This window comes from Dermacentor variabilis, chromosome 9 (genome assembly GCF_050947875.1).
Source record: "Dermacentor variabilis isolate Ectoservices chromosome 9, ASM5094787v1, whole genome shotgun sequence".
Classification (NCBI taxonomy): domain Eukaryota; kingdom Metazoa; phylum Arthropoda; class Arachnida; order Ixodida; family Ixodidae; genus Dermacentor; species Dermacentor variabilis.
In genome coordinates this window covers 109,879,396-109,904,955 of record NC_134576.1, presented here as the reverse complement: position 1 = coordinate 109,904,955, position 25,560 = coordinate 109,879,396, and the positions used below count along the sequence as shown (strand labels likewise).

The window sequence follows — 25,560 nt, the reverse complement described above, 5'->3', positions numbered from 1 at the left end:
ACCTATTATATCCGAACTAAAGGGTATTACGTAAAATATATTCAATCTTTCCACCTAACTGAAGTGAAACGAGTTAATGTAGGCAATATATGCGCTGGCCATGCCTGAAGCTTACCAAGTACGACCACGTAGTACTCGGGCGTGGTCAACTTGGATGCATTCGCCTGAATCTTTGCCCGATCTTTCGTCTGTGTTGGTGTTATAGACACAATGCTGCGTCTAAAGTCGTATGCTGCAAAGTACTTGATGAAACCTTGGAAGAGCTCTCCAACTTCTTCCTGGTTTCTGCTCCTCCACGTCAGTCGGTTACGGCTTGTGGTCTTGTTCGTCATTTCCTGCATGGCAAAAAAAAATTATGCCTGTCAAAGCATACCTGAACTCCGAGGAGCTAAAGGAGAAATATAACATGTTATTGAAGAGCAAATTAGCTATCGCATTACAGTCGTGACATTTTAAGGACAGCGCAAGAGGATATGGAAGAAAGAAGCAATGAAGTATAGCATTTGCCTGGCGATTTCGACTCACGAACGGCACGCATTTAACAGTGTGGCAGCGTTTTGGAAGGTAGACTAGAAAGCTAGGCATGTTACAGGCAGGAATTACACGCAAGATAAAGGAGGAATATTATTAGGCAACAATTTCAGGCCTGAAGGGCGTAAATGCATTCAGGAGGGCAGTGCGGCGGTACGAGCCATAATGAGTGGGTTCATGATGGTATGTCCACCACATTTTGGTGCCATCCTAAACAATGTAGAATAAAACGGGGACAGTTTCCAGACAATTGGAGGAGTATGCTTATGCATACTTAGCTCCAGTGGAGCTTTATTCTTTCTCTGTTTATAGCTAAGTAACATTGTTAAACGAAGCGGCGTGTTTGAATGCAACTCACCTATTATATCCGAACTAAAGTGTATTACGTAAAATACATTCAATCTTGCCACCTAACTGAAGTGAAACGAGTTAATGTAGGCAATATATGCGCTGGCCATGCCTGAAGCTTACAAGTACGACCACGTAGTACTCGGGCGTGGTCAACTTGGATGCATTCGCCTGAATCTTTGCCCGATCTTTCGTCTGTGTCGGTGTTATAGACACAATGCTGCGTCTAAAGTCGTATGCTGCAAAGTACTTGATGAAACCTTGGAAGAGCTCTCCAACTTCTTCCTGGTTTCTGCTCCTCCACGTCAGTCGGTTACGGCTTGTGGTCTTGTTCGTCATTTCCTGCATGGCAAAAAAAAATTATGCCTGTCAAAGCATACCTGAACTCCGAGGAGCTAAAGGAGAAATATAACATGTTATTGAAGAGCAAATTAGCTATCGCATTACAGTCGTGACATTTTAAGGACAGCGCAAGAGGATATGGAAGAAAGAAGCAATGAAGTATAGTATTTGCCTGGCGATTTCGACTCACGAACGGCACGCATTTAACAGTGTGGCAGCGTTTTGGAAGGTAGACTAGAAAGCTAGGCATGTTACAGGCAGGAATTACACGCAAGATAAAGGAGGAATATTATTAGGCAACAATTTCAGGCCTGAAGGGCGTAAATGCATTCAGGAGGGCAGTGCGGCGGTACGAGCCATAATGAGTGGGTTCATGATGGTATGTCCACCACATTTTGGTGCCATCCTAAACAATGTAGAATAAAACGGGCACAGTTTCCAGACAATTGGAGGAGTATGCTTATGCATACTTAGCTCCAGTGGAGCTTTATTCTTTCTCTGTTTATAGCTAAGTAACATTGTTAAACGAAGCGGCGTGTTTGAATGCAACTCACCTATTATATCCGAACTAAAGGGTATTACGTAAAATACATTCAATCTTGCCACCTAACTGAAGTGAAACGAGTTAATGTAGGCAATATATGCGCTGGCCATGCCTGAAGCTTACAAGTACGACCACGTAGTACTCGGGCGTGGTCAACTTGGATGCAGTCGCCTGAATCTTTGCCCGATCTTTCGTCTGTGTCGGTGTTATAGACACAATGCTGCGTCTAAAGTCGTATGCTGCAAAGTACTTGATGAAACCTTGGAAGAGCTCTCCAACTTCTTCCTGGTTTCTGCTCCTCCACGTCAGTCGGTTACGGCTTGTGGTCTTGTTCGTCATTTCCTGCGTGGCAAAAAAAAATTATGCCTGTCAAAGCATACCTGAACTCCGAGGAGCTAAAGGAGAAATATAACATGTTATTGAAGAGCAAATTAGCTATCGCATTACAGTCGTGACATTTTAAGGACAGCGCAAGAGGATATGGAAGAAAGAAGCAATGCAGTATAGTATTTGCCTGGCGATTTCGACTCACGAACGGCACGCATTTAACAGTGTGGCAGCGTTTTGGAACGTAGACTAGAAAGCTAGGCATGTTACAGGCAGGAATTGCACGCAAGATAAAGGAGGAATATTATTAGGCAACAATTTCAGGCCTGAAGGGCGTAAATGCATTCAGGAGGGCAGTGCGGCGGTACGAGCCATAATGAGTGGGTTCATGATGGTATGTCCACCACATTTTGGTGCCATCCTAAACAATGTAGAATAAAACGGGCACAGTTTCCAGACAATTGGAGGAGTATGCTTATGCATACTTAGCTCCAGTGGAGCTTTATTCTTTCTCTGTTTATAGCTAAGTAACATTGTTAAACGAAGCGGCGTGTTTGAATGCAACTCACCTATTATATCCGAACTAAAGGGTATTACGTAAAATATATTCAATCTTGCCACCTAACTGAAGTGAAACGAGTTAATGTAGGCAATATATGCGCTGGCCATGCCTGAAGCTTACCAAGTACGACCACGTAGTACTCGGGCGTGGTCAACTTGTATGCATTCGCCTGAATCTTTGCCCGATCTTTCGTCTGTGTCGGTGTTATAGACACAATGCTGCATCTAAAGTCGTATGCTGCAAAGTACTTGATGAAACCTTGGAAGAGCTCTCCAACTTCTTCCTGGTTTCTGCTCCTCCATGTCAGTCGGTTACGGCTTGTGGTCTTGTTCGTCATTTCCTGCATGGCAAAAAAAAATTATGCCTGTCAAAGCATACCTGAACTCCGAGGAGCTAAAGGAGAAATATAACATGTTATTGAAGAGCAAATTAGCTATCGCATTACAGTCGTGACATTTTAAGGACAGCGCAAGAGGATATGGAAGAAAGAAGCAATGCAGTATAGTATTTGCCTGGCGATTTCGACTCACGAACGGCACGCATTTAACAGTGTGGCAGCGTTTTGGAAGGTAGACTAGAAAGCTAGGCATGTTACAGGCAGGAATTACACGCAAGATAAAGGAGGAATATTATTAGGCAACAATTTCAGGCCTGAAGGGCGTAAATGCATTCAGGAGGGCAGTGCGGCGGTACGAGCCATAATGAGTGGGTTCATGATGTTATGTCCACCACATTTTGGTGCCATCCTAAACAATGTAGAATAAAACGGGCACAGTTTCCAGACAATTGGAGGAGTATGCTTATGCATACTTAGCTCCAGTGGAGCTTTATTCTTTCTCTGTTTATAGCTAAGTAACATTGTTAAACGAAGCGGCGTGTTTGAATGCAACTCACCTATTATATCCGAACTAAAGGGTATTACGTAAAATATATTCAATCTTGCCACCTAACTGAAGTGAAACGAGTTAATGTAGGCAATATATGCGCTGGCCATGCCTGAAGCTTACCAAGTACGACCACGTAGTACTCGGGCGTGGTCAACTTGGATGCATTCGCCTGAATCCTTGCCCGATCTTTCGTCTGTGTCGGTGTTATAGACACAATGCTGCGTCTAAAGTCGTATGCTGCAAAGTACTTGATGAAACCTTGGAAGAGCTCTCCAACTTCTTCCTGGTTTCTGCTCCTCCACGTCAGTCGGTTATGGCTTGTGGTCTTGTTCGTCATTTCCTGCATGGCAAAAAAAAATTATGCCTGTCAAAGCATACCTGAACTCCGAGGAGCTAAAGGAGAAATATAACATGTTATTGAAGAGCAAATTAGCTATCGCATTACAGTCGTGACATTTTAAGGACAGCGCAAGAGGATATGGAAGAAAGAAGCAATGCAGTATAGTATTTGCCTGGCGATTTCGACTCACGAACGGCACGCATTTAACAGTGTGGCAGCGTTTTGGAACGTAGACTAGAAAGCTAGGCATGTTACAGGCAGGAATTGCACGCAAGATAAAGGAGGAATATTATTAGGCAACAATTTCAGGCCTGAAGGGCGTAAATGCATTCAGGAGGGCAGTGCGGCGTACGAGCCATAATGAGTGGGTTCATGATGGTATGTCCACCACATTTTGGTGCCATCCTAAACAATGTAGAATAAAACGGGCACAGTTTCCAGACAATTGGAGGAGTATGCTTATGCATACTTAGCTCCAGTGGAGCTTTATTCTTTCTCTGTTTATAGCTAAGTAACATTGTTAAACGAAGCGGCGTGTTTGAATGCAACTCACCTATTATATCCGAACTAAAGGGTATTACGTAAAATATATTCAATCTTGCCACCTAACTGAAGTGAAACGAGTTAATGTAGGCAATATATGCGCTGGCCATGCCTGAAGCTTACCAAGTACGACCACGTAGTACTCGGGCGTGGTCAACTTGGATGCATTCGCCTGAATCTTTGCCCGATCTTTCGTCTGTGTCGGTGTTATAGACACAATGCTGCGTCTAAAGTCGTATGCTGCAAAGTACTTGATGAAACCTTGGAAGAGCTCTCCAACTTCTTCCTGGTTTCTGCTCCTCCACGTCAGTCGGTTACGGCTTGTGGTCTTGTTCGTCATTTCCTGCATGACAAAAAAAAATTATGCCTGTCAAAGCATACCTGAACTCCGAGGAGCTAAAGGAGAAATATAACATGTTATTGAAGAGCAAATTAGCTATCGCATTACAGTCGTGACATTTTAAGGACAGCGCAAGAGGATATGGAAGAAAGAAGCAATGCAGTATAGTATTTGCCTGGCGATTTCGACTCACGAACGGCACGCATTTAACAGTGTGGCAGCGTTTTGGAACGTAGACTAGAAAGCTAGGCATGTTACAGGCAGGAATTGCACGCAAGATAAAGGAGGAATATTATTAGGCAACAATTTCAGGCCTGAAGGGCGTAAATGCATTCAGGAGGGCAGTGCGGCGGTACGAGCCATAATGAGTGGGTTCATGATGGTATGTCCACCACATTTTGGTGCCATCCTAAACAATGTAGAATAAAACAGGCACAGTTTCCAGACAATTGGAGGAGTATGCTTATGCATACTTAGCTCCAGTGGAGCTTTATTCTTTCTCTGTTTATAGCTAAGTAACATTGTTAAACGAAGCGGCGTGTTTGAATGCAACTCACCTATTATATCCGAACTAAAGGGTATTACGTAAAATATATTCAATCTTGCCACCTAACTGAAGTGAAACGAGTTAATGTAGGCAATATATGCGCTGGCCATGGCTGAAGCTTACCAAGTACGACCACGTAGTACTCGGGCATGGTCAACTTGGATGCATTCGCCTGAATCTTTGCCCGATCTTTCGTCTGTGTCGGTGTTATAGACACAATGCTGCGTCTAAAGTCGTATGCTGCAAAGTACTTGATGAAACCTTGGAAGAGCTCTCCAACTTCTTCCTGGTTTCTGCTCCTCCACGTCAGTCGGTTACGGCTTGTGGTCTTGTTCGTCATTTCCTGCATGGCAAAAAAAAATTATGCCTGTCAAAGCATACCTGAACTCCGAGGAGCTAAAGGAGAAATATAACATGTTATTGAAGAGCAAATTAGCTATCGCATTACAGTCGTGACATTTTAAGGACAGCGCAAGAGGATATGGAAGAAAGAAGCAATGCAGTATAGTATTTGCCTGGCGATTTCGACTCACGAACGGCACGCATTTAACAGTGTGGCAGCGTTTTGGAACGTAGACTAGAAAGCTAGGCATGTTACAGGCAGGAATTGCACGCAAGATAAAGGAGGAATATTATTAGGCAACAATTTCAGGCCTGAAGGGCGTAAATGCATTCAGGAGGGCAGTGCGGCGGTACGAGCCATAATGAGTGGGTTCATGATGGTATGTCCACCACATTTTGGTGCCATCCTAAACAATGTAGAATAAAACGGGCACAGTTTCCAGACAATTGGAGGAGTATGCTTATGCATACTTAGCTCCAGTGGAGCTTTATTCTTTCTCTGTTTATAGCTAAGTAACATTGTTAAACGAAGCGGCGTGTTTGAATGCAACTCACCTATTATATCCGAACTAAAGGGTATTACGTAAAATATATTCAATCTTGCCACCTAACTGAAGTGAAACGAGTTAATGTAGGCAATATATGCGCTGGCCATGCCTGAAGCTTACCAAGTACGACCACGTAGTACTCGGGCGTGGTCAACTTGTATGCATTCGCCTGAATCTTTGCCCGATGTTTCGTCTGTGTCGGTGTTATAGACACAATGCTGCGTCTAAAGTCGTATGCTGCAAAGTACTTGATGAAACCTTGGAAGAGCTCTCCAACTTCTTCCTGGTTTCTGCTCCTCCACGTCAGTCTGTTACGGCTTGTGGTCTTGTTCGTCATTTCCTGCATGGCAAAAAAAAATTATGCCTGTCAAAGCATACCTGAACTCCGAGGAGCTAAAGGAGAAATATAACATGTTATCGAAGAGCAAATTAGCTATCGCATTACAGTCGTGACATTTTAAGAACAGCGCAAGAGGATATGGAAGAAAGAAGCAATGAAGTATAGTATTTGCCTGGCGATTTCGACTCACGAACGGCACGCATTTAACAGTGTGGCAGCGTTTTGGAAGGTAGACTAGAAAGCTAGGCATGTTACAGGCAGGAATTGCACGCAAGATAAAGGAGGAATATTATTAGGCAACAATTTCAGGCCTGAAGGGCGTAAATGCATTCAGGAGTGCAGTGCGGCGGTACGAGCCATAATGAGTGGGTTCATGATGGTATGTCCACCACATTTTGGTGCCATCCTAAACAATGTAGAATAAAACGGGCACAGTTTCCAGACAATTGGAGGAGTATGCTTATGCATACTTAGCTCCAGTGGAGCTTTATTCTTTCTCTGTTTATAGCTAAGTAACATTGTTAAACGAAGCGGCGTGTTTGAATGCAACTCACCTATTATATCCGAACTAAAGGGTATTACGTAAAATATATTCAATCTTGCCACCTAACTGAAGTGAAACGAGTTAATGTAGGCAATATATGCGCTGGCCATGCCTGAAGCTTACCAAGTACGACCACGTAGTACTCGGGCGTGGTCAACTTGGATGCATTCGCCTGAATCTTTGCCCGATCTTTCGTCTGTGTCGGTGTTATAGACACAATGCTGCGTCTAAAGTCGTATGCTGCAAAGTACTTGATGAAACCTTGGAAGAGCTCTCCAACTTCTTCCTGGTTTCTGCTCCTCCACGTCAGTCGGTTACGGCTTGTGGTCTTGTTCGTCATTTCCTGCATGGCAAAAAAAAATTATGCCTGTCAAAGCATACGTGAACTCCGAGGAGCTAAAGGAGAAATATAACATGTTATCGAAGAGCACATTAGCTATCGCATTACAGTCGTGACATTTTAAGGACAGCGCAAGAGGATATGGAAGAAAGAAGCAATGCAGTATAGTATTTGCCTGGCGATTTCGACTCACGAACGGCACGCATTTAACAGTGTGGCAGCGTTTTGGAACGTAGACTAGAAAGCTAGGCATGTTACAGGCAGGAATTACACGCAAGATAAAGGAGGAATATTATTAGGCAACAATTTCAGGCCTGAAGGGCGTAAATGCATTCAGGAGGGCAGTGCGGCGGTACGAGCCATAATGAGTGGGTTCATGATGGTATGTCCACCACATTTTGGTGCCATCCTAAACAATGTAGAATAAAACGGGCACAGTTTCCAGACAATTGGAGGAGTATGCTTATGCATACTTAGCTCCAGTGGAGCTTTATTCTTTCTCTGTTTATAGCTAAGTAACATTGTTAAACGAAGCGGCGTGTTTGAATGCAACTCACCTATTATATCCGAACTAAAGGGTATTACGTAAAATATATATTGCCACCTAACTGAAGTGAAACGAGTTAATGTAGGCAATATATGCGCTGGCCATGCCTGAAGCTTACCAAGTACGACCACGTAGTACTCGGGCGTGGTCAACTTGGATGCATTCGCCTGAATCTTTGCCCGATCTTTCGTCTGTGTCGGTGTTATAGACACAATGCTGCGTCTAAAGTCGTATGCTGCAAAGTACTTGATGAAACCTTGGAAGAGCTCTCCAACTTCTTCCTGGTTTCTGCTCCTCCACGTCAGTCGGTTACTGCTTGTGGTCTTGTTCGTCATTTCCTGCATGGCAAAAAAAAATTATGCCTGTCAAAGAATACCTGAACTGCGAGGAGCTAAAGGAGAAATATAACATGTTATTGAAGAGCAAATTAGCTATCGCATTACAGTCGTGGCATTTTAAGGACAGCGCAAGAGGATATGGAAGAAAGAAGCAATGAAGTATAGTATTTGCCTGGCGATTTCGACTCACGAACGGCACGCATTTAACAGTGTGGCAGCGTTTTGGAAGGTAGACTAGAAAGCTAGGCATGTTACAGGCAGGAATTGCACGCAAGATAAAGGAGGAATATTATTAGGCAACAATTTCAGGCCTGAAGGGCGTAAATGCATTCAGGAGTGCAGTGCGGCGGTACGAGCCATAATGAGTGGGTTCATGATGGTATGTCCACCACATTTTGGTGCCATCCTAAACAATGTAGAATAAAACGGGCACAGTTTCCAGACAATTGGAGGAGTATGCTTATGCATACTTAGCTCCAGTGGAGCTTTATTCTTTCTCTGTTTATAGCTAAGTAACATTGTTAAACGAAGCGGCGTGTTTGAATGCAACTCACCTATTATATCCGAACTAAAGGGTATTACGTAAAATATATTCAATCTTGCCACCTAACTGAAGTGAAACGAGTTAATGTAGGCAATATATGCGCTGGCCATGCCTGACGCTTACCAAGTACGACCACGTAGTACTCGGGCGTGGTCAACTTGGATGCATTCGCCTGAATCTTTGCCCGATCTTTCGTCTGTGTCGGTGTTATAGACACAATGCTGCGTCTAAAGTCGTATGCTGCAAAGTACTTGATGAAACCTTGGAAGAGCTCTCCAACTTCTTCCTGGTTTCTGCTCCTCCACGTCAGTCGGTTACGTCTTGTGGTCTTGTTCGTCATTTCCTGCATGGCAAAAAAAAATTATGCCTGTCAAAGCATACCTGAACTCCGAGGAGCTAAAGGAGAAATATAACATGTTATTGAAGAGCAAATTAGCTATCGCATTACAGTCGTGACATTTTAAGGACAGCGCAAGAGGATATGGAAGAAAGAAGCAATGCAGTATAGTATTTGCCTGGCGATTTCGACTCACGAACGGCACGCATTTAACAGTGTGGCAGCGTTTTGGAAGGTAGACTAGAAAGCTAGGCATGTTACAGGCAGGAATTACACGCAAGATAAAGGAGGAATATTATTAGGCAACAATTTCAGGCCTGAAGGGCGTAAATGCATTCAGGAGGGCAGTGCGGCGGTACGAGCCATAATGAGTGGGTTCATGATGGTATGTCCACCACATTTTGGTGCCATCCTAAACAATGTAGAATAAAACGGGCACAGTTTCCAGACAATTGGAGGAGTATGCTTATGCATACTTAGCTCCAGTGGAGCTTTATTCTTTCTCTGTTTATAGCTAAGTAACATTGTTAAACGAAGCGGCGTGTTTGAATGCAACTCACCTATTATATCCGAACTAAAGGGTATTACGTAAAATATATTCAATCTTGCCACCTAACTGAAGTGAAACGAGTTAATGTAGGCAATATATGCGCTGGCCATGCCTGAAGCTTACCAAGTACGACCACGTAGTACTCGGGCGTGGTCAACTTGGATGCATTCGCCTGAATCTTTGCCCGATCTTTCGTCTGTGTCGGTGTTATAGACACAATGCTGCGTCTAAAGTCGTATGCTGCAAAGTACTTGATGAAACCTTGGAAGAGCTCTCCAACTTCTTCCTGGTTTCTGCTCCTCCACGTCTGTCGGTTACGGCTTGTGGTCTTGTTCGTCATTTCCTGCATGGCAAAAAAAAATTATGCCTGTCAAAGCATACCTGAACTCCGAGGAGCTAAAGGAGAAATATAACATGTTATTGAAGAGCAAATTAGCTATCGCATTACAGTCGTGACATTTTAAGGACAGCGCAAGAGGATATGGAAGAAAGAAGCAATGAAGTATAGTATTTGCCTGGCGATTTCGACTCACGAACGGCACGCATTTAACAGTGTGGCAGCGTTTTGGAAGGTAGACTAGAAAGCTAGGCATGTTACAGGCAGGAATTGCACGCAAGATAAAGGAGGAATATTATTAGGCAACAATTTCAGGCCTGAAGGGCGTAAATGCATTCAGGAGTGCAGTGCGGCGGTACGAGCCATAATGAGTGGGTTCATGATGGTATGTCCACCACATTTTGGTGCCATCCTAAACAATGTAGAATAAAACGGGCACAGTTTCCAGACAATTGGAGGAGTATGCTTATGCATACTTAGCTCCAGTGGAGCTTTATTCTTTCTCTGTTTATAGCTAAGTAACATTGTTAAACGAAGCGGCGTGTTTGAATGCAACTCACCTATTATATCCGAACTAAAGGGTATTACGTAAAATATATTCAATCTTGCCACCTAACTGAAGTGAAACGAGTTAATGTAGGCAATATATGCGCTGGCCATGCCTGACGCTTACCAAGTACGACCACGTAGTACTCGGGCGTGGTCAACTTGGATGCATTCGCCTGAATCTTTGCCCGATCTTTCGTCTGTGTCGGTGTTATAGACACAATGCTGCGTCTAAAGTCGTATGCTGCAAAGTACTTGATGAAACCTTGGAAGAGCTCTCCAACTTCTTCCTGGTTTCTGCTCCTCCACGTCAGTCGGTTACGGCTTGTGGTCTTGTTCGTCATTTCCTGCATGGCAAAAAAAAATTATGCCTGTCAAAGCATACCTGAACTCCGAGGAGCTAAAGGAGAAATATAACATGTTATTGAAGAGCAAATTAGCTATCGCATTACAGTCGTGACATTTTAAGGACAGCGCAAGAGGATATGGAAGAAAGAAGCAATGCAGTATAGTATTTGCCTGGCGATTTCGACTCACGAACGGCACGCATTTAACAGTGTGGCAGCGTTTTGGAACGTAGACTAGAAAGCTAGGCATGTTACAGGCAGGAATTGCACGCAAGATAAAGGAGGAATATTATTAGGCAACAATTTCAGGCCTGAAGGGCGTAAATGCATTCAGGAGGGCAGTGCGGCGGTACGAGCCATAATGAGTGGGTTCATGATGGTATGTCCACCACATTTTGGTGCCATCCTAAACAATGTAGAATAAAACGGGCACAGTTTCCAGACAATTGGAGGAGTATGCTTATGCATACTTAGCTCCAGTGGAGCTTTATTCTTTCTCTGTTTATAGCTAAGTAACATTGTTAAACGAAGCGGCGTGTTTGAATGCAACTCACCTATTATATCCGAACTAAAGGGTATTACGTAAAATATATTCAATCTTGCCACCTAACTGAAGTGAAACGAGTTAATGTAGGCAATATATGCGCTGGCCATGCCTGAAGCTTACCAAGTACGACCACGTAGTACTCGGGCGTGGTCAACTTGGATGCATTCGCCTGAATCTTTGCCCGATCTTTCGTCTGTGTCGGTGTTATAGACACAATGCTGCGTCTAAAGTCGTATGCTGCAAAGTACTTGATGAAACCTTGGAAGAGCTCTCCAACTTCTTCCTGGTTTCTGCTCCTCCACGTCAGTCGGTTACGGCTTGTGGTCTTGTTCGTCATTTCCTGCATGACAAAAAAAAATTATGCCTGTCAAAGCATACCTGAACTCCGAGGAGCTAAAGGAGAAATATAACATGTTATTGAAGAGCAAATTAGCTATCGCATTACAGTCGTGACATTTTAAGGACAGCGCAAGAGGATATGGAAGAAAGAAGCAATGCAGTATAGTATTTGCCTGGCGATTTCGACTCACGAACGGCACGCATTTAACAGTGTGGCAGCGTTTTGGAACGTAGACTAGAAAGCTAGGCATGTTACAGGCAGGAATTACACGCAAGATAAAGGAGGAATATTATTAGGCAACAATTTCAGGCCTGAAGGGCGTAAATGCATTCAGGAGGGCAGTGCGGCGGTACGAGCCATAATGAGTGGGTTCATGATGGTATGTCCACCACATTTTGGTGCCATCCTAAACAATGTAGAATAAAACGGGCACAGTTTCCAGACAATTGGAGGAGTATGCTTATGCATACTTAGCTCCAGTGGAGCTTTATTCTTTCTCTGTTTATAGCTAAGTAACATTGTTAAACGAAGCGGCGTGTTTGAATGCAACTCACCTATTATATCCGAACTAAAGGGTATTACGTAAAATATATTCAATCTTGCCACCTAACTGAAGTGAAACGAGTTAATGTAGGCAATATATGCGCTGGCCATGCCTGAAGCTTACCAAGTACGACCACGTAGTACTCGGGCGTGGTCAACTTGGATGCATTCGCCTGAATCTTTGCCCGATCTTTCGTCTGTGTCGGTGTTATAGACACAATGCTGCGTCTAAAGTCGTACGCTGCAAAGTACTTGATGAAACCTTGGAAGAGCTCTCCAACTTCTTCCTGGTTTCTGCTCCTCGTCAGTCGGTTACGGCTTGTGGTCTTGTTCGTCATTTCCTGCATGGCAAAAAAAAATTATGCCTGTCAAAGCATACCTGAATTCCGAGGAGCTAAAGGAGAAATATAACATGTTATTGAAGAGCAAATTAGCTATCGCATTACAGTCGTGACATTTTAAGGACAGCGCAAGAGGATATGGAAGAAAGAAGCAATGCAGTATAGTATTTGCCTGGCGATTTCGACTCGCGAACGGCACGCATTTAACAGTGTGGCAGTGTTTTGGAAGGTAGACTAGAAAGCTAGGCATGTTACAGGTAGGAATTACACGCAAGATAAAGGAGGAATATTATTAGGCAACAATTTCAGGCCTGAAGGGCGTAAATGCATTCAGGAGGGCAGTGCGGCGGTACGAGCCATAATGAGTGGGTTCATGATGGTATGTCCACCACATTTTGGTGCCATCCTAAACAATGTAGAATAAAACGGGCATAGTTTCCAGACAATGACAGTGAGAAAAATGTATTACACTTATACATGAAGTAAGGCTTGTGGTTTATAGGTGCAAGATTATGTTGCAGAGAACATTCGCTTACTGACTAAACATGAGCGACGTCAAATGCCTAAAGAAGCACACGAAGAAGATTCACACGATGAGGCCAGCACTCGTCGTCACAATGCTGGCATGGCGAGAAGCACCGACAGCGGAGGCAACATTCTGTGCAGGCACTCTAGCTCCAGATGCACCTCCCCCCCCTCCCCCATAGCTCTAGAATTGTGGATAGCTGAGCTGGCTGGTGTGACATTATGTGCAAAGGGGAATGCTAAAATGGCATGGCGAGAAAGAAGTGCAGATGACATGGAAAGACGCTTAGGATGAACGTCCTTTCTGTTCAGGAATGTTTTTTTTTTGCCTTTCTTGCATTACTTTAGCACCTCAGTTTGCACATAATCTCGAGAGCTTGTATGCACTGGTTCGACTAGGTAATGGGCGCCATCATAATTTAATGCGTGCCAGCCGTTCAAATTCCCGCCAAGCTTTAGTCTAGTCCATCGCAGTTCATTGCAGGATGCCAGCTGGCATCAGCACGGCCACGGCCAGCTGGCATCAGCACGGCCACATAATCATCGCCCAAAGAAGATTCACGACGATGTTGCAGTCCGCTTTGCTTGGTATTGTTGCTGAACTTCCTTTTAGCTCGCCGGGGAAGATAAATAATTTGGTAACTCACTGGTGGCGCGACAGCCTACGCTAGGCAGATTATTTTTACTTTGAGAGATAGTAAGCAGCAACCCACTTATTACAAATTCATTAAGAAGAACAGGTTACTAAGGTATCTGCATTTTATAAGACAGTTAAGACGATAGTGGTCACTTACAGGGCTTAACCTTGGGAGCACTCTGGGGTTCGTTCCTGCACAGCAAAACAGACCATGTTGTAATTGTCACCGCAGAGCTTCAGCTCACTCACATTTTTGTATGGCAAAGAGAGTATGTGGTAAATGGCACTTGTATTAACCGGGAAACGCGAGCGTGACTTATGGGTTTATAAAAAGGGGGAAAAAGTATATTAGCACCCATTTAGGCTGTAGCAAGAAGTTGCAGAGGCAATCTATACCCATTTCTCACATGGGTGGGGGGGTGGGGGGGACGGTCCAGTTAATGCCCTTGGAACTGGCTAGCTAACATCTAAGGATACATGTAGCTCATCCCCACGCTGCAGTGCACGCAAAGGGGCGCCGCGGTGGGTTCACTGACTCGCCGCGGCAAGGCGCAGAGACGGCTCCCACCGTGGTAGCAAAGAACGGGGGTTTATTCCCTCTTATGTGCAAAATGCGCGTACAATACAGGAGTCACGGCACTAGGGTGGCAGTCGCAGACTGCGGGTGAAAGCTTCGTGGAAGTCTGCTCCGCCACGCAGGCTCTTCCGAGAGCTATAGGTTCGCCGCAACCAAAGAAGCCTGCCTTGCTCAGAGGGGGGCAGGACCAAGTGGGTCCGCACATCCGACATCCAAGAGCACTGAAAGTGAATCTGTCCGAGCAAAGGCGCCTGCACACCTCAGATGCTGAAGGAGAGATAGAAGCCGAAAAGAGGGCAAGGGGGTCCTCGGGCACTGTTCCGACGCGCAGCACACCGTGAGCAGCGCGCGCAAGCTATTAGCTGCGCATGTCGCCAGCTGGGAATGTACGCTATCCAAAATAAGGCTGGAACTACGTGTCCCTAGCGATAGCGCGGGCGGATGGCCCAAGTCACGCAGGAACCGGAGACGAGGGACCAAAGGGGTCCCCACAGAAAGAAAGAGTAGAAAAATTACCCATATAGGTATGGTCGAAACTTGCCAAGTGCTCATACTAAAGCCAAGCACTCTTTTTCGGTCGCGCTGTAATTGGCCTCAGGCTTCGCCGGCGTGCGACTCACACAGGCGACTACGGATTCGGTGTATACGTAGTCGTATGCGCCCGAGGCAGCAAAATATTTCACCGATAATGGCCCGTCCCGTCGCCGTTGGTCAGGTCAATTTAATTCTTCAACGATATGCTTGAGTCATATTTAAGTGCCGCGAACACAGTTTTGGAGCAGCAGAGATATTCATGGATCGTTTCTATGCTTGCGTTTTTGTGTCAACCATCATCGACTTCCACTGCGCTATAGTTGTGTGCGCAAGGACGCCACTTCGATGTTCGCGATATGCTCCAATGCATTTGTAACTACGTCTCTGATGACCGTAAACAGTTACTCGTCGTCGCTCGGCATTTACGGTGCTGCATCTGTGCAGTGTTTCATGATTCACAATAGCTCCACAGTCGGTGCCGACTTGGTGCAGGCGTACAGGTGCAAGGCAGCAGACGACGCAGCACACGGGCGCGAGCGCCGTTAAAACCCCGCTTACGCACGTCTGATGTGTACACCCAAGTGTGGTGTGTATCTACGTCCCAGAAGTCTATCATACCTGCAGCTCAGGACCTCTCAAACTTACGCACTCCGTGCACATCAGTCTGACATATATATCGTAAAGCCTGCAACGCGTCTGCACCTCGAGATGGAAAACTTCTTAACTTCTAGTGAACCGCCGTGAGCTACTTCACAGTGGTACAGCAGAATCGAAATACTGCAGATGCCTGTGAAATGCAAGAAAATACCACGTGACATGTCTGCTTGCGCAACGCGATTGCAGCGCTGCCACACTCTCTGCTACAAATTAAAATAGCATTTAGCCGGGTGTGCTGCCGCTGCGCCTGCTTATCGCTATCATGAACCACTGCGAGGGAAGCACATCAGTGGCGTAAATTGCACAGCCAATGCCTGCATCACTGCCCTGTCGCCTTTTAAGTGGCAGCACACACCGCTAGATATAGTTCACTTGTACGAGCAACGTTTCAGAGTTCAGCAATCACGACGCGCAAGCGTACATGTCCCGTGGTACTTTTTTGTACTTTTTGGGCATCTGCAATAAGCAGAAAAACACTAATGCCTAATAGATAGAAAGTTGAGAACTGTTTAATCGGACTTTCTGAAAAGCGCTCTATAACTTTATAAAAGAAATTTTTTGCCTAACTTCGTTGCTTCAGAATTTGGTGAATTGATCTTGACTAACTATGCAATTAAGCAGAATACAAAAGACAGTGTGACTTGCTTACTATATATAATAGTCAGAACATGCATTTTGTCGCGTCGTGTTAGAGTGCATCTATATTTTTAAACTCTGGCTTAAGTTAGCTAGGACACCCTGTATGTAACTACGAGTTGGGTTCAGAAATCTGGTTGGGCCCCAGCCCCCTCTATCTTGCCCCCTCCCCCCCCCCCCCCCCCAACCAGGAAATGAAAACTTTCGCCTATGATGGGGCACATAACTGGCCTGCCAGCAGTAGGGCCAGGTATGTGAAAGCATGCATGAGAACCTCGATAACAAGCGCACATGGCAACTCTTGCTACACTTATTAGACCCTACCACATCGCGCACACACCACAACCACACGCATTTGCCACACAGAAATTGCCACACGCATACAGAAACAATCTCAACAGACTCTTCGACGACCTCCGCCATAAACATCTGCCTCCCGCTCAGAAGTCTGACATGCCAAAGTACACTGGCGAACCCAACAAGCTACTAAGCGTCGCTATCACTGAAACAGAGGTTCGCCATGCCCTCGCGACCCTGCGCACATTTTCATCACCAGACCCCGACCTTATTAACAACAACATACTCTGCAATGTAGACAACTCCGTCACAGCCATCACGGCGTACAATCACTGCTTTGACATTGGCACCCTCCGTAGTTCGTGGAAAGATGCCAGGGTAATTTTTATCCCAAAGCCAAACCAACCACTCCACACTTCTAATCTCAGGCCTATATCGCTAACCTCTTGTCTAGGTAAAACACTCGAACACGTCATCCTCAACCGACTCAGTAAATACATGGAAGACAAGAATCTTTATGCATCAGAAATGGTAGGTTTTCGAAAATCTCTCATGCCAAGATATCATGCTTCGAATAAAGCATGACCTCATTACACCCAATAGCAGTCTAGATACGCAAGCAATTCTCAGTCTGGACCTCCATGGAGCCTTCAATAACGTTTCACATTCCGCCATCCTCCGAGAGCTTAATCTCATTGGGGCTGGCGGAAAGACATATGACTACATACGTGCCTTCTTAGCCAACCGTAACGCAACCATACACATAGCCACAGAGCAATCCCTTTCGTACGCTTAAGGTAGCTACGGCATGCCCCAAGGCTCAGTGCTGTCCCCTTTTCTTTTTAATCTTTCTATGATGCCGATGGCGGAAGCATTACGATCTATTCATGATCTCAAGTTTTCACTCTTCGCCAACATCACTCTTTGGACGACTGGCGGCTCCGATGGAGAGATTCAAGACACTCTACAGACCGCAGCAGACGCCGTCATGGCTCATGCCGGGGCTATGAATCTTACATGCTCCCCTCAAAAATCCGAGCAACTTCTTCTGCCATACCACCAGGGGGGCCAAAAAACACATGTCTAGCATACAGATAATCCTAAGCCACATCCTTGTTACTAGAGTGGATAGGCTCCGGGTGCTCGGTTTACACATTCAAAGCAACCGGCTCAACACATATACCCTACATACACTCCACGCCACAGTCGATCACACCCTGCGCCTTCTAGGGCGTGTCTCCAATAAACATGGCGGACTAAAGGAGGCCGAACTTCTCCGGTTGATCCCGGCCTTCATTATCAGTATGATTACATTCGCAACACCGTATTACATTTCTTTAAATCAGAATCAGGTAAGATCGAAACTCTTTTACGCAAAATATATATTCGCTCTGGGGGTCTCCATACGTACCTCCACTGAAAGGCTAATGCTTACTGGCACCTTCAACACACTTACTGAACTCACAGAAGCCCACCTCACATCCCAATATAGCAGACTTTCCAACAGTGCAACAGGTCGACACAACCTAAAAACTCTTTCTATTACTCCGGCACCCATTATCAAGACTAAATACATCATTCCACATCACATACACGAGAACCTCTGCATCCCCTCACTTCCTAAAAACATGCACCCTGTGCACCACAACAACGCAGGAGGCAGCGAGGAAAGGCTCTCCAAAAACAATTCACCTCAAAAGACGTGCTATATGTTGATGCCACCGAATATAGGAACAGAAATTATTATGCAATATCTGTCATTAACTCTCACAGCCAGGTCGCTGCGGCCACCTCCATTCCTGGCTCTTCCTCGGAGGAGGCAGAGGAAGCGGCCATAGCCCTGGCCCTCACAATCCCAAATTCATCAGTTATCGTCAGCGACTCCAAAGCAGCCATACATAACTTAGGAGTGGGCAGGGTCTCTAAGCCAGCCCTTTCCCTCTTCTTGGCCCATCCTTTCTGTCAAACTGTGGCATTAATCTGGACTCCTACGCATGCGGGCCTTGCCGGAAACGAGGCAGCTCATGCCAGTGCCCGAGGATTTACAGTCCGGGCTCAGGCATCAGATGTGTCGGACCTCGCTACGGAGGAGGCGCTGTTTACAGCGCGGGATCAGCTTATTACCTACCACGACATCTGCAAACACTACCGATTAGACCGTTTAACCTTTCCGCCACTCATGGGCAAATCCCCGCGCAGGTGTGAGCTTCTGTGGCGGCAGCTGCAGACTTGCACCTTTTCCTCCCCTTACCTCCTCCACTGCATGCATCGGTCCATTTACCTTTCGCCCTCTTGTAAATTCTGCGTCTCTTCCAAAGCAGACTTAAACCACATCATGTGGGGGTGCCCTAAGCACCCCATCCCCCTTTCCTCAAGCAAATAATACGTAGTGAGGAGCAGTGGGAGGCTGCCTTGCGCAGCTCGAGGCCCCACCTTCAGGAGGCCATCCTGCAGTGGGCTGAGAGGATAGAGGAGGCCTACTTCAAGTAGTTCCTCCCCCAACCCTCTATTTCATTGCCCCCTTCCCTTTAAAGAGGGATAAATAAAGTTTTTCATCATCATCATCACCACCACCACCACCGCCGCCGCCGCCGCCGCCACCACCACCACCACCTTGGTTAACATGAGACTAAAGCATCTCAACAATAAAGGGAAAAAACTTTACTGCACAATTAGGAACTCTGACTCTGAGTGCACATGGCACGGATACCACACCACCGAAATAAAGAAGTACTTATCCCTTGCTAATCAAAGAAAATGCTCTTTTTATCGACTACCCTGCTAACTTCTTTGAAGTAACTTTAAGCAGTTGTGGAGTATTTTAAATCCAAAACATTCTCAAACACTAGCACTGTGTGAACAACGAAACTATCATATTTCTCATCATGAAATAGCTGCATTGATTAATTGTGCATTCTCTTCCGTATTTGCTAATGACCACAATGGTTGCCTTCATGAATTTCCGTGTTTAAATTACTATACCATGTCCGCAATCGACTTCAGTTCTAACAGCATCGGGAAATGCATTGATTCCTTGAAGTTTTCATCATACAGTATTGATGGCGTCAGTTCCAAAGTCTAAAAAAATACTAAATATTTTGCAAGTGAGGTCTTATCTCATATATTTCAGAAGTCTTCATCGTCAGGAGAGGCGCCGTGCTGGATGTAACATTGGAAAGGTTATACCATTCCTGAACAAAGGTCCTTTATCATTAGGTAGTGGTTATAGCCCAAGTTCCTTAACAACGGTATGTTTGAAATTAATGGAACATATACTTTACTCCCGCATTGCTACATTTCTATCCTGTGTCAATTTATTCCACGGTAAACCCCACAGCTTCCGTAAAGATCTATCTTGCGATACCCAATTAGCACTATTTAGTATAAAGAACGTAAGCTCTAACCTTTATCAAAGCTTTCCAGTTGATGCTCTCATATTGGATTTTGAAAATGTGTTTGCCAAAGTTCTGCACCAACTGTTTCTACTAAAAATTTCTTGCTTATGCCTCAATCATCCTGCTTTAGGCTGGATACGAAATTTATTGACCAAAAGACAGCAGTTTGTGTACTCTAACAACCACCCCTCATGAAGAAGCCCTGTTCTCTCTATAGTGGCCCAAGGCACAGTCCTGTGGCGCCTTCTCTTATATACATGAACAATTTACCCACCGAACTCTCTTCTAACATTTGTCTCTTCGCGGACACTTGTGCCGTATTTCGCTCAGTCCTTACTAGTACTGATAACAGTATGTTGCAAGATGATCTTGACAATGTTAACCACTTGGTGCAACTTATAGCCAATGTCACAGAATACTACAAACATTTTAATAGCACCTTTTCATCGAGGGAAGCATCAGCATGCAAGTATAGTCTCTGCAACTCGGAAATATCATCTCTGGAATTGTGCAAGTACCTTAGCATTACACTTTCAAATAACCGTTCTTGGTCTTCTCAATGTACAAAGATTACTAATGAAGCCAGTGGCATGCTTGGTTACTTCCGCCACAACTTTCACATTGCTCCCCCATGCTTAATATTGCTAACTTATCTAACTTTTGTCATACCTAAGCTAGAATATGCAGGCTATGTTTGGGACCCATGCCAAACTGCCTTTTCTAATGCACTAGAAACAGTTCAAAAATGTGCAGCTCATTTTATTTATTCCAATTACTTACACTACGCAAGTGCCTCTCCACCAAAATTAAAAGCTGGAATTTCTAATTTGGATACAAAACGTCAAGTTTGAAGACGGAGTCTTTACCTCAAATTTTATCATTATTTTCTAGTGCTTCAGCCATACGATCCAGTGCCCCATCTTTTCCACACAAGTCATGAAAAATATATGTACCCTCCACCTGCTTGGACTATTGTGGATCTCATTCCTTGTCCTTTTTTTCAAGACTGCCCAGGACTGGTATGACATTTCTGCAGATGCCAGGCACCAGTCCAATCCACATAATTTCAATGCTGCCATATTTCTCAGGTAATACACCCCACTGTGGCCTATGAGGTACTAATAAAAAGATAAGCGAATGGGCACTTTGTCATGCAGTCCCAAGAGAAGTGCTTAGTGCCAGGCTATGACTTTCTCTTCAATATCACAGAAGCCCTCCTAAAGGCATGCCATGTGAGCTACGGAACCGGTACTGCATATCATCCGCACGCTATCGCTAATGTGTGTGCACGTTAACCTCACTCTCAACAACTATACTGGTCACATCTGACCAGTATAGTTAAGACAGCGTTCTACCCCTCGTGATGTGTGCTTGTATACTACCACCACGCATAGCACAGCCAAATTTTCCCCATTCTTTCATATTTACAGGAGCAATTAGGAAGCCTTCCTGCAGAATGGATACCGTATTTACATACTATACCGACATCTCACAGTCTACTACACTGCTTCATACACTACTGCTTCTCCTGCAAACTGGAGGGCAAGGCCCCTTGACTCATCTTCAGTTAAGCACGGCTGAGGCCACAAATCGTGCACGTTCAGTGGCCGAAGCTCTACCGCAATCCACCCATCCAATAGAGGCCATAGGCCAGTGATACGGCTCTTGCTATACAGGGAGATAATTGTAGTAGTGAATGATCAGTGTGAACCTTGCAATATCTCGTTTTGGGTTCTGTTTCGAATGGTTATGACCGCTGGCGCTACTCCGTGCCTAACACTGTGGGTATGACGTATTTCCTTTCCTCTCGCCGGAATAAACGCATTCTTTGTCTGGCCCCGACTCGAGGAGTCCGGCTCTTCTGTTGCGTCGCTTCGCGCCAGGCCATCAGGCCATCAGGCCTCACGCCGTATGTCCCACCCTCGTCGCCAGTTTGTAGTAGCTTCGACGGGGCGGCCGGATGCGGGACCTATGGAGTGAGGCCTGACGGCCTGGCATGAAGCGCCGCAAAAGTAAGATCCGGGCTGCTCGAGTCGGCGACCAGACAAAGAATGCGTCTATTCCGGTGACGGCAAAGGAAATACATCACACCTACTCCATGCAAACTAATCTGAAACGCTATTAAAGGCAAGTAGATGCCGCAAAACAAATAGACTTCAGATAAGGTATTTCAGGGCGTAACTATAGCAAGCTAGGCATGCATTTCAAATGCACTTGTTTAAAAGGTCCCTTACCCTGCAGGTGAGCTATCGCCATGACGCACAGTGTGACAGACGACACGCCTCCTTCTCTGGCTCCTCTTATACCGCATTTGTGAGCCCAACGTTTAATGAACAGCACCAGGGGAGCAACTCTTTTGTCAAGCTTGCTGTAGTGTTTCAAATAACGTGAGCTATCAACTGCTGCGGCGCTGTTGACTGTCACATCGACTGGGATCCCAGTGGTGTGCGTCAGCTCTAGCAGAGGCACTCGAGCTCGTACGATGTTGACGCTTGAAGCGGTGCAGAAACCTGGGCAGAGAGAGGAATGTTGAATTCAGAACGATCAGTGCTGTGCCGTGTGTAAAGATGCATGTGGCACATCAACTGCACACGCTGAAGTATAGAAGAAAATGTTCTAACACAATCGGCACCAAAATAGAGTCCTCAAGACACCTCTGTTAAAAATATGAAGGGGGAACACGCTTTGCAGCCACTAAGATTTCAGAGTGAGGCCTTCGTGGAAGATGGTACCATGAGACAGCGATCCAGCATGGATTCTACATTAGGGAAGTGGGTGAAGTTTTTCTTAGCTAGCTCATTGGCGCAACACTGCCGGTTTGTTGGTAGAGCGCAGTTTCTTCAATGAAGCAGTTTAAATCCTTAAGCTGTAAAATCTTTCACTGCACTACCATTGCGCTATATTTGGCTGCTTTCTGTGGCTACTTCAATTTCAAAATATAGTACGGAATCACTGAAGGCAATGTTTAACTTTGAAGAAGTGATCATATAAAAATCGCACAAATTATTTATGCCACATATTATAAAGACAAGGTATCCTTAGCTGACTTTACATAGGTTTGACACGTTTGGGATCTGACCATCTCGTAACCTATTCCAGACATTGAACCACCCATTTGTGTCTCTAGAGCGTTGTAGCGAGGCGCAAGAGCTATGAAAATGCATGTCTCAATGAGACAAGAAATAAAGAAAATAAAATTGCCGGTACGGGTGTGATTAGCACGAACACGACAAAAAATTAACCACATTGCTCGATACCTCTGTAAAGGGTGCACTGGCCTTCGATATAGACATCATGATGAGGCTAAGCTGTCGTACAGCATTCTTTTGGGAATTAAAGCGAGCTATTCGAGTAAATTTTTCAAAATGTTGGTCACGTTCACACGAAACGCCACACAGAGGCAAGGCCTGTCGATAAGTTGTGGATTGGCCTTTTTCTTCGCTAACGGCAATGTAGGTAACGCGAGATTCCTTTCGTTTACATTTTAGAAGCGTACCCTGATTGTGTGTCTTTAGCTTGATACGCTGGTCAACAAGAACGGAGACATGGCAAAATTTTTCCTGAAATTTACTAGGTGCCACCCAGTGCCCATATTTTTTGGTGCCATTTTTGTCTCCTATTTCAATAATATCAACTTAAGGCATTATAAAACCAAAGCTAATGATTTGCCTAGGCCCTCTGCTTAGGATGCCATATTCTACTTTTTGCTAGGTGCGCCTCTCCGTCTGAATATGTGCAGCATGGACGAATATTTGAGAACAGTGTTTTGTGCGTAAAAACCTCTAAACATCTAGTTAACATCAGAGATGATCAGATTTACATGGCGCCGCACATGCAGTTATGGGTCTCGGACCTCTATAAACGGCTTTGCAATCTCTGGCACAAGTAACAAGTAATAATTTCGCTAGAATAGCAGCTTGGGCTTGTTGGTTTTTCATCATGGTGTTAACAGCGCGGTATCGTCTTCTCATCTCGTGTCCCGTCTACATTTCGCGCTGTTAACACCAGGAAGCAATTATTGCCAGAAGAGTGGGCAATATTCTCTTTTGATTCCTTCATGTAATACTTTCAGTCTTGAGTGACATATCATTTGGTGCAATAGGCAGCTCCAGAAGTATTGCTGTGTTGTATTTTGTCGCACATTTCTCTCTCTGGTACCTGCCTACCCTTTGTTAGGCCATGTGCAGGTGTATAAGTGACAGCTTTACAGTACAAAAAGTTGAACTAGCTTTTTCTTCAATAATATAAACTCTGATTTTACATTGTAATAAAGAGAGCACATCATTTACCTGCATAACGGATGACCAGTTACACAAATTGTGTTGCAAAGAGATTCTTAACAATTAGTGCCAGAGCAATTACTAGCCCTGTATTGGTTTCTGCCACACTTTATAAATGTTGGTCAGATGTTAAGCCCCATTGCATACATACCTAAGAGCTCAGTACTTTGAATGTAAATCTGACCTAAACCGCTCACTTGACACATATTGCTGATCGAAGTTCAAGTTTGGACCTGTTTGTTCTCTTTTTGGCATTTTCTATCGTGTGCAGAATTTCCCTGCCTGTGCCTACCCGCCTGTGTGAAATGATTCGGTGATTCAGGGCATCAGCTTATATTTACATACACATATTGATCATTCACTCTCCTGCCCCAGTTTTCTCCACGTCATTTTGCCCAGAGAATACTTTTCCTTTGAAGGTGCTGCTTCTTTTCACTACAGAGAAGCAATGTTGCAACATACCTTCAAAAATATATTGTGTTACACAACTAGAGAGGTATACTTCATCTCTCCTAAACTAACTTTACGCATAATTTGTACTTATAATTTAATCATCATCATCATCATGCTATTTTATGTCCACTGCCAGGACTAAGGCCTCTCCCTGCGATCTCCAATCGCTCCTCCCCTGTGCCAACCGATTCCAACTAGCACCCGCAAATTTCCTCATTTTGTCAACCCCCCCCCCCGCTGATCTTCTGCCGTCCTCTACAGTGCTTCCCTTCTCTTGGTACCCATTCTGTCACGCTAATGGTCCAACGGTTATCTAATGTGCGCATTACATGACCTGCGCAGCGCAATTTTTTTCTCTTAATGTCAATTAGAATATCATCTTATAATATCTCTAATAACATCTTAAATATTCTTTATACAAAAGTAATAAGAAAGTCTGTTAACAGTGTATTGAAAATATTCTTTATAGAAAAGTAAGGAGAAAGTCTGTTAACGGTGTATTGAAAATATTCTTTATACAAAAGTAAGAAGGAAGTCTTCTGACTGTGTATGAACAAATGTTACTAGAATGTAAATGTTAATAGACTGTCAATAAAGTAAATAGAAAGTTGGTAGGAGTTCTAAAGAATGTTAACGTTCATTTCTATAAGGGAAAGATGATGGCTTCACGGGAGACGCCTTCCGGCCGCACAAGCAAAGGGAGAGGGAAGGCAGCGACTAGCTCGCGGTAGAGCGATCAAGCGCGTGCGCGTGGGGCGCGGTGTGTGGGGTAAGTCTCGATTTCTGGCACGCGTCTCGGCCGTGGCTGCGCATGACTGTAAGCGTGG

At 44.8% G+C, this 25,560-nt stretch overlaps 2 protein-coding genes across 3 annotated transcripts in view; one reads left to right on the top strand and one right to left on the bottom strand.

Annotated features, from left to right (window-relative positions):
- LOC142557270 (poly(A) RNA polymerase GLD2-B-like) overlaps positions 1–25,560 on the top strand; it is a 145,913-nt gene that overhangs the window by 22,991 nt on the left and 97,362 nt on the right. The window lies entirely within an intron of this gene.
- The window catches only part of LOC142557271 (poly(A) RNA polymerase GLD2-B-like), a 34,927-nt gene continuing 19,417 nt past the window's right edge, over positions 10,051–25,560 (bottom strand). The window contains exons 2-6 of one of the 2 annotated variants that reach the window (XM_075668987.1): positions 22,235–22,510; positions 14,062–14,096; positions 11,639–11,858; positions 10,752–10,971; positions 10,051–10,084 (exon numbers count right to left, since the gene is read on the bottom strand). In XM_075668987.1, coding sequence (XP_075525102.1) covers positions 10,943–10,971; positions 11,639–11,858; positions 14,062–14,096; positions 22,235–22,510 — 560 coding nt within the window. In that variant the 3' untranslated portion in view covers positions 10,051–10,084; positions 10,752–10,942. Of the gene's footprint in view, positions 10,085–10,751; positions 10,972–11,332; positions 11,859–14,061; positions 14,097–22,234; positions 22,511–25,560 lie in introns of those variants that run through there. The other variant, XM_075668986.1, reaches the window with a different exon arrangement.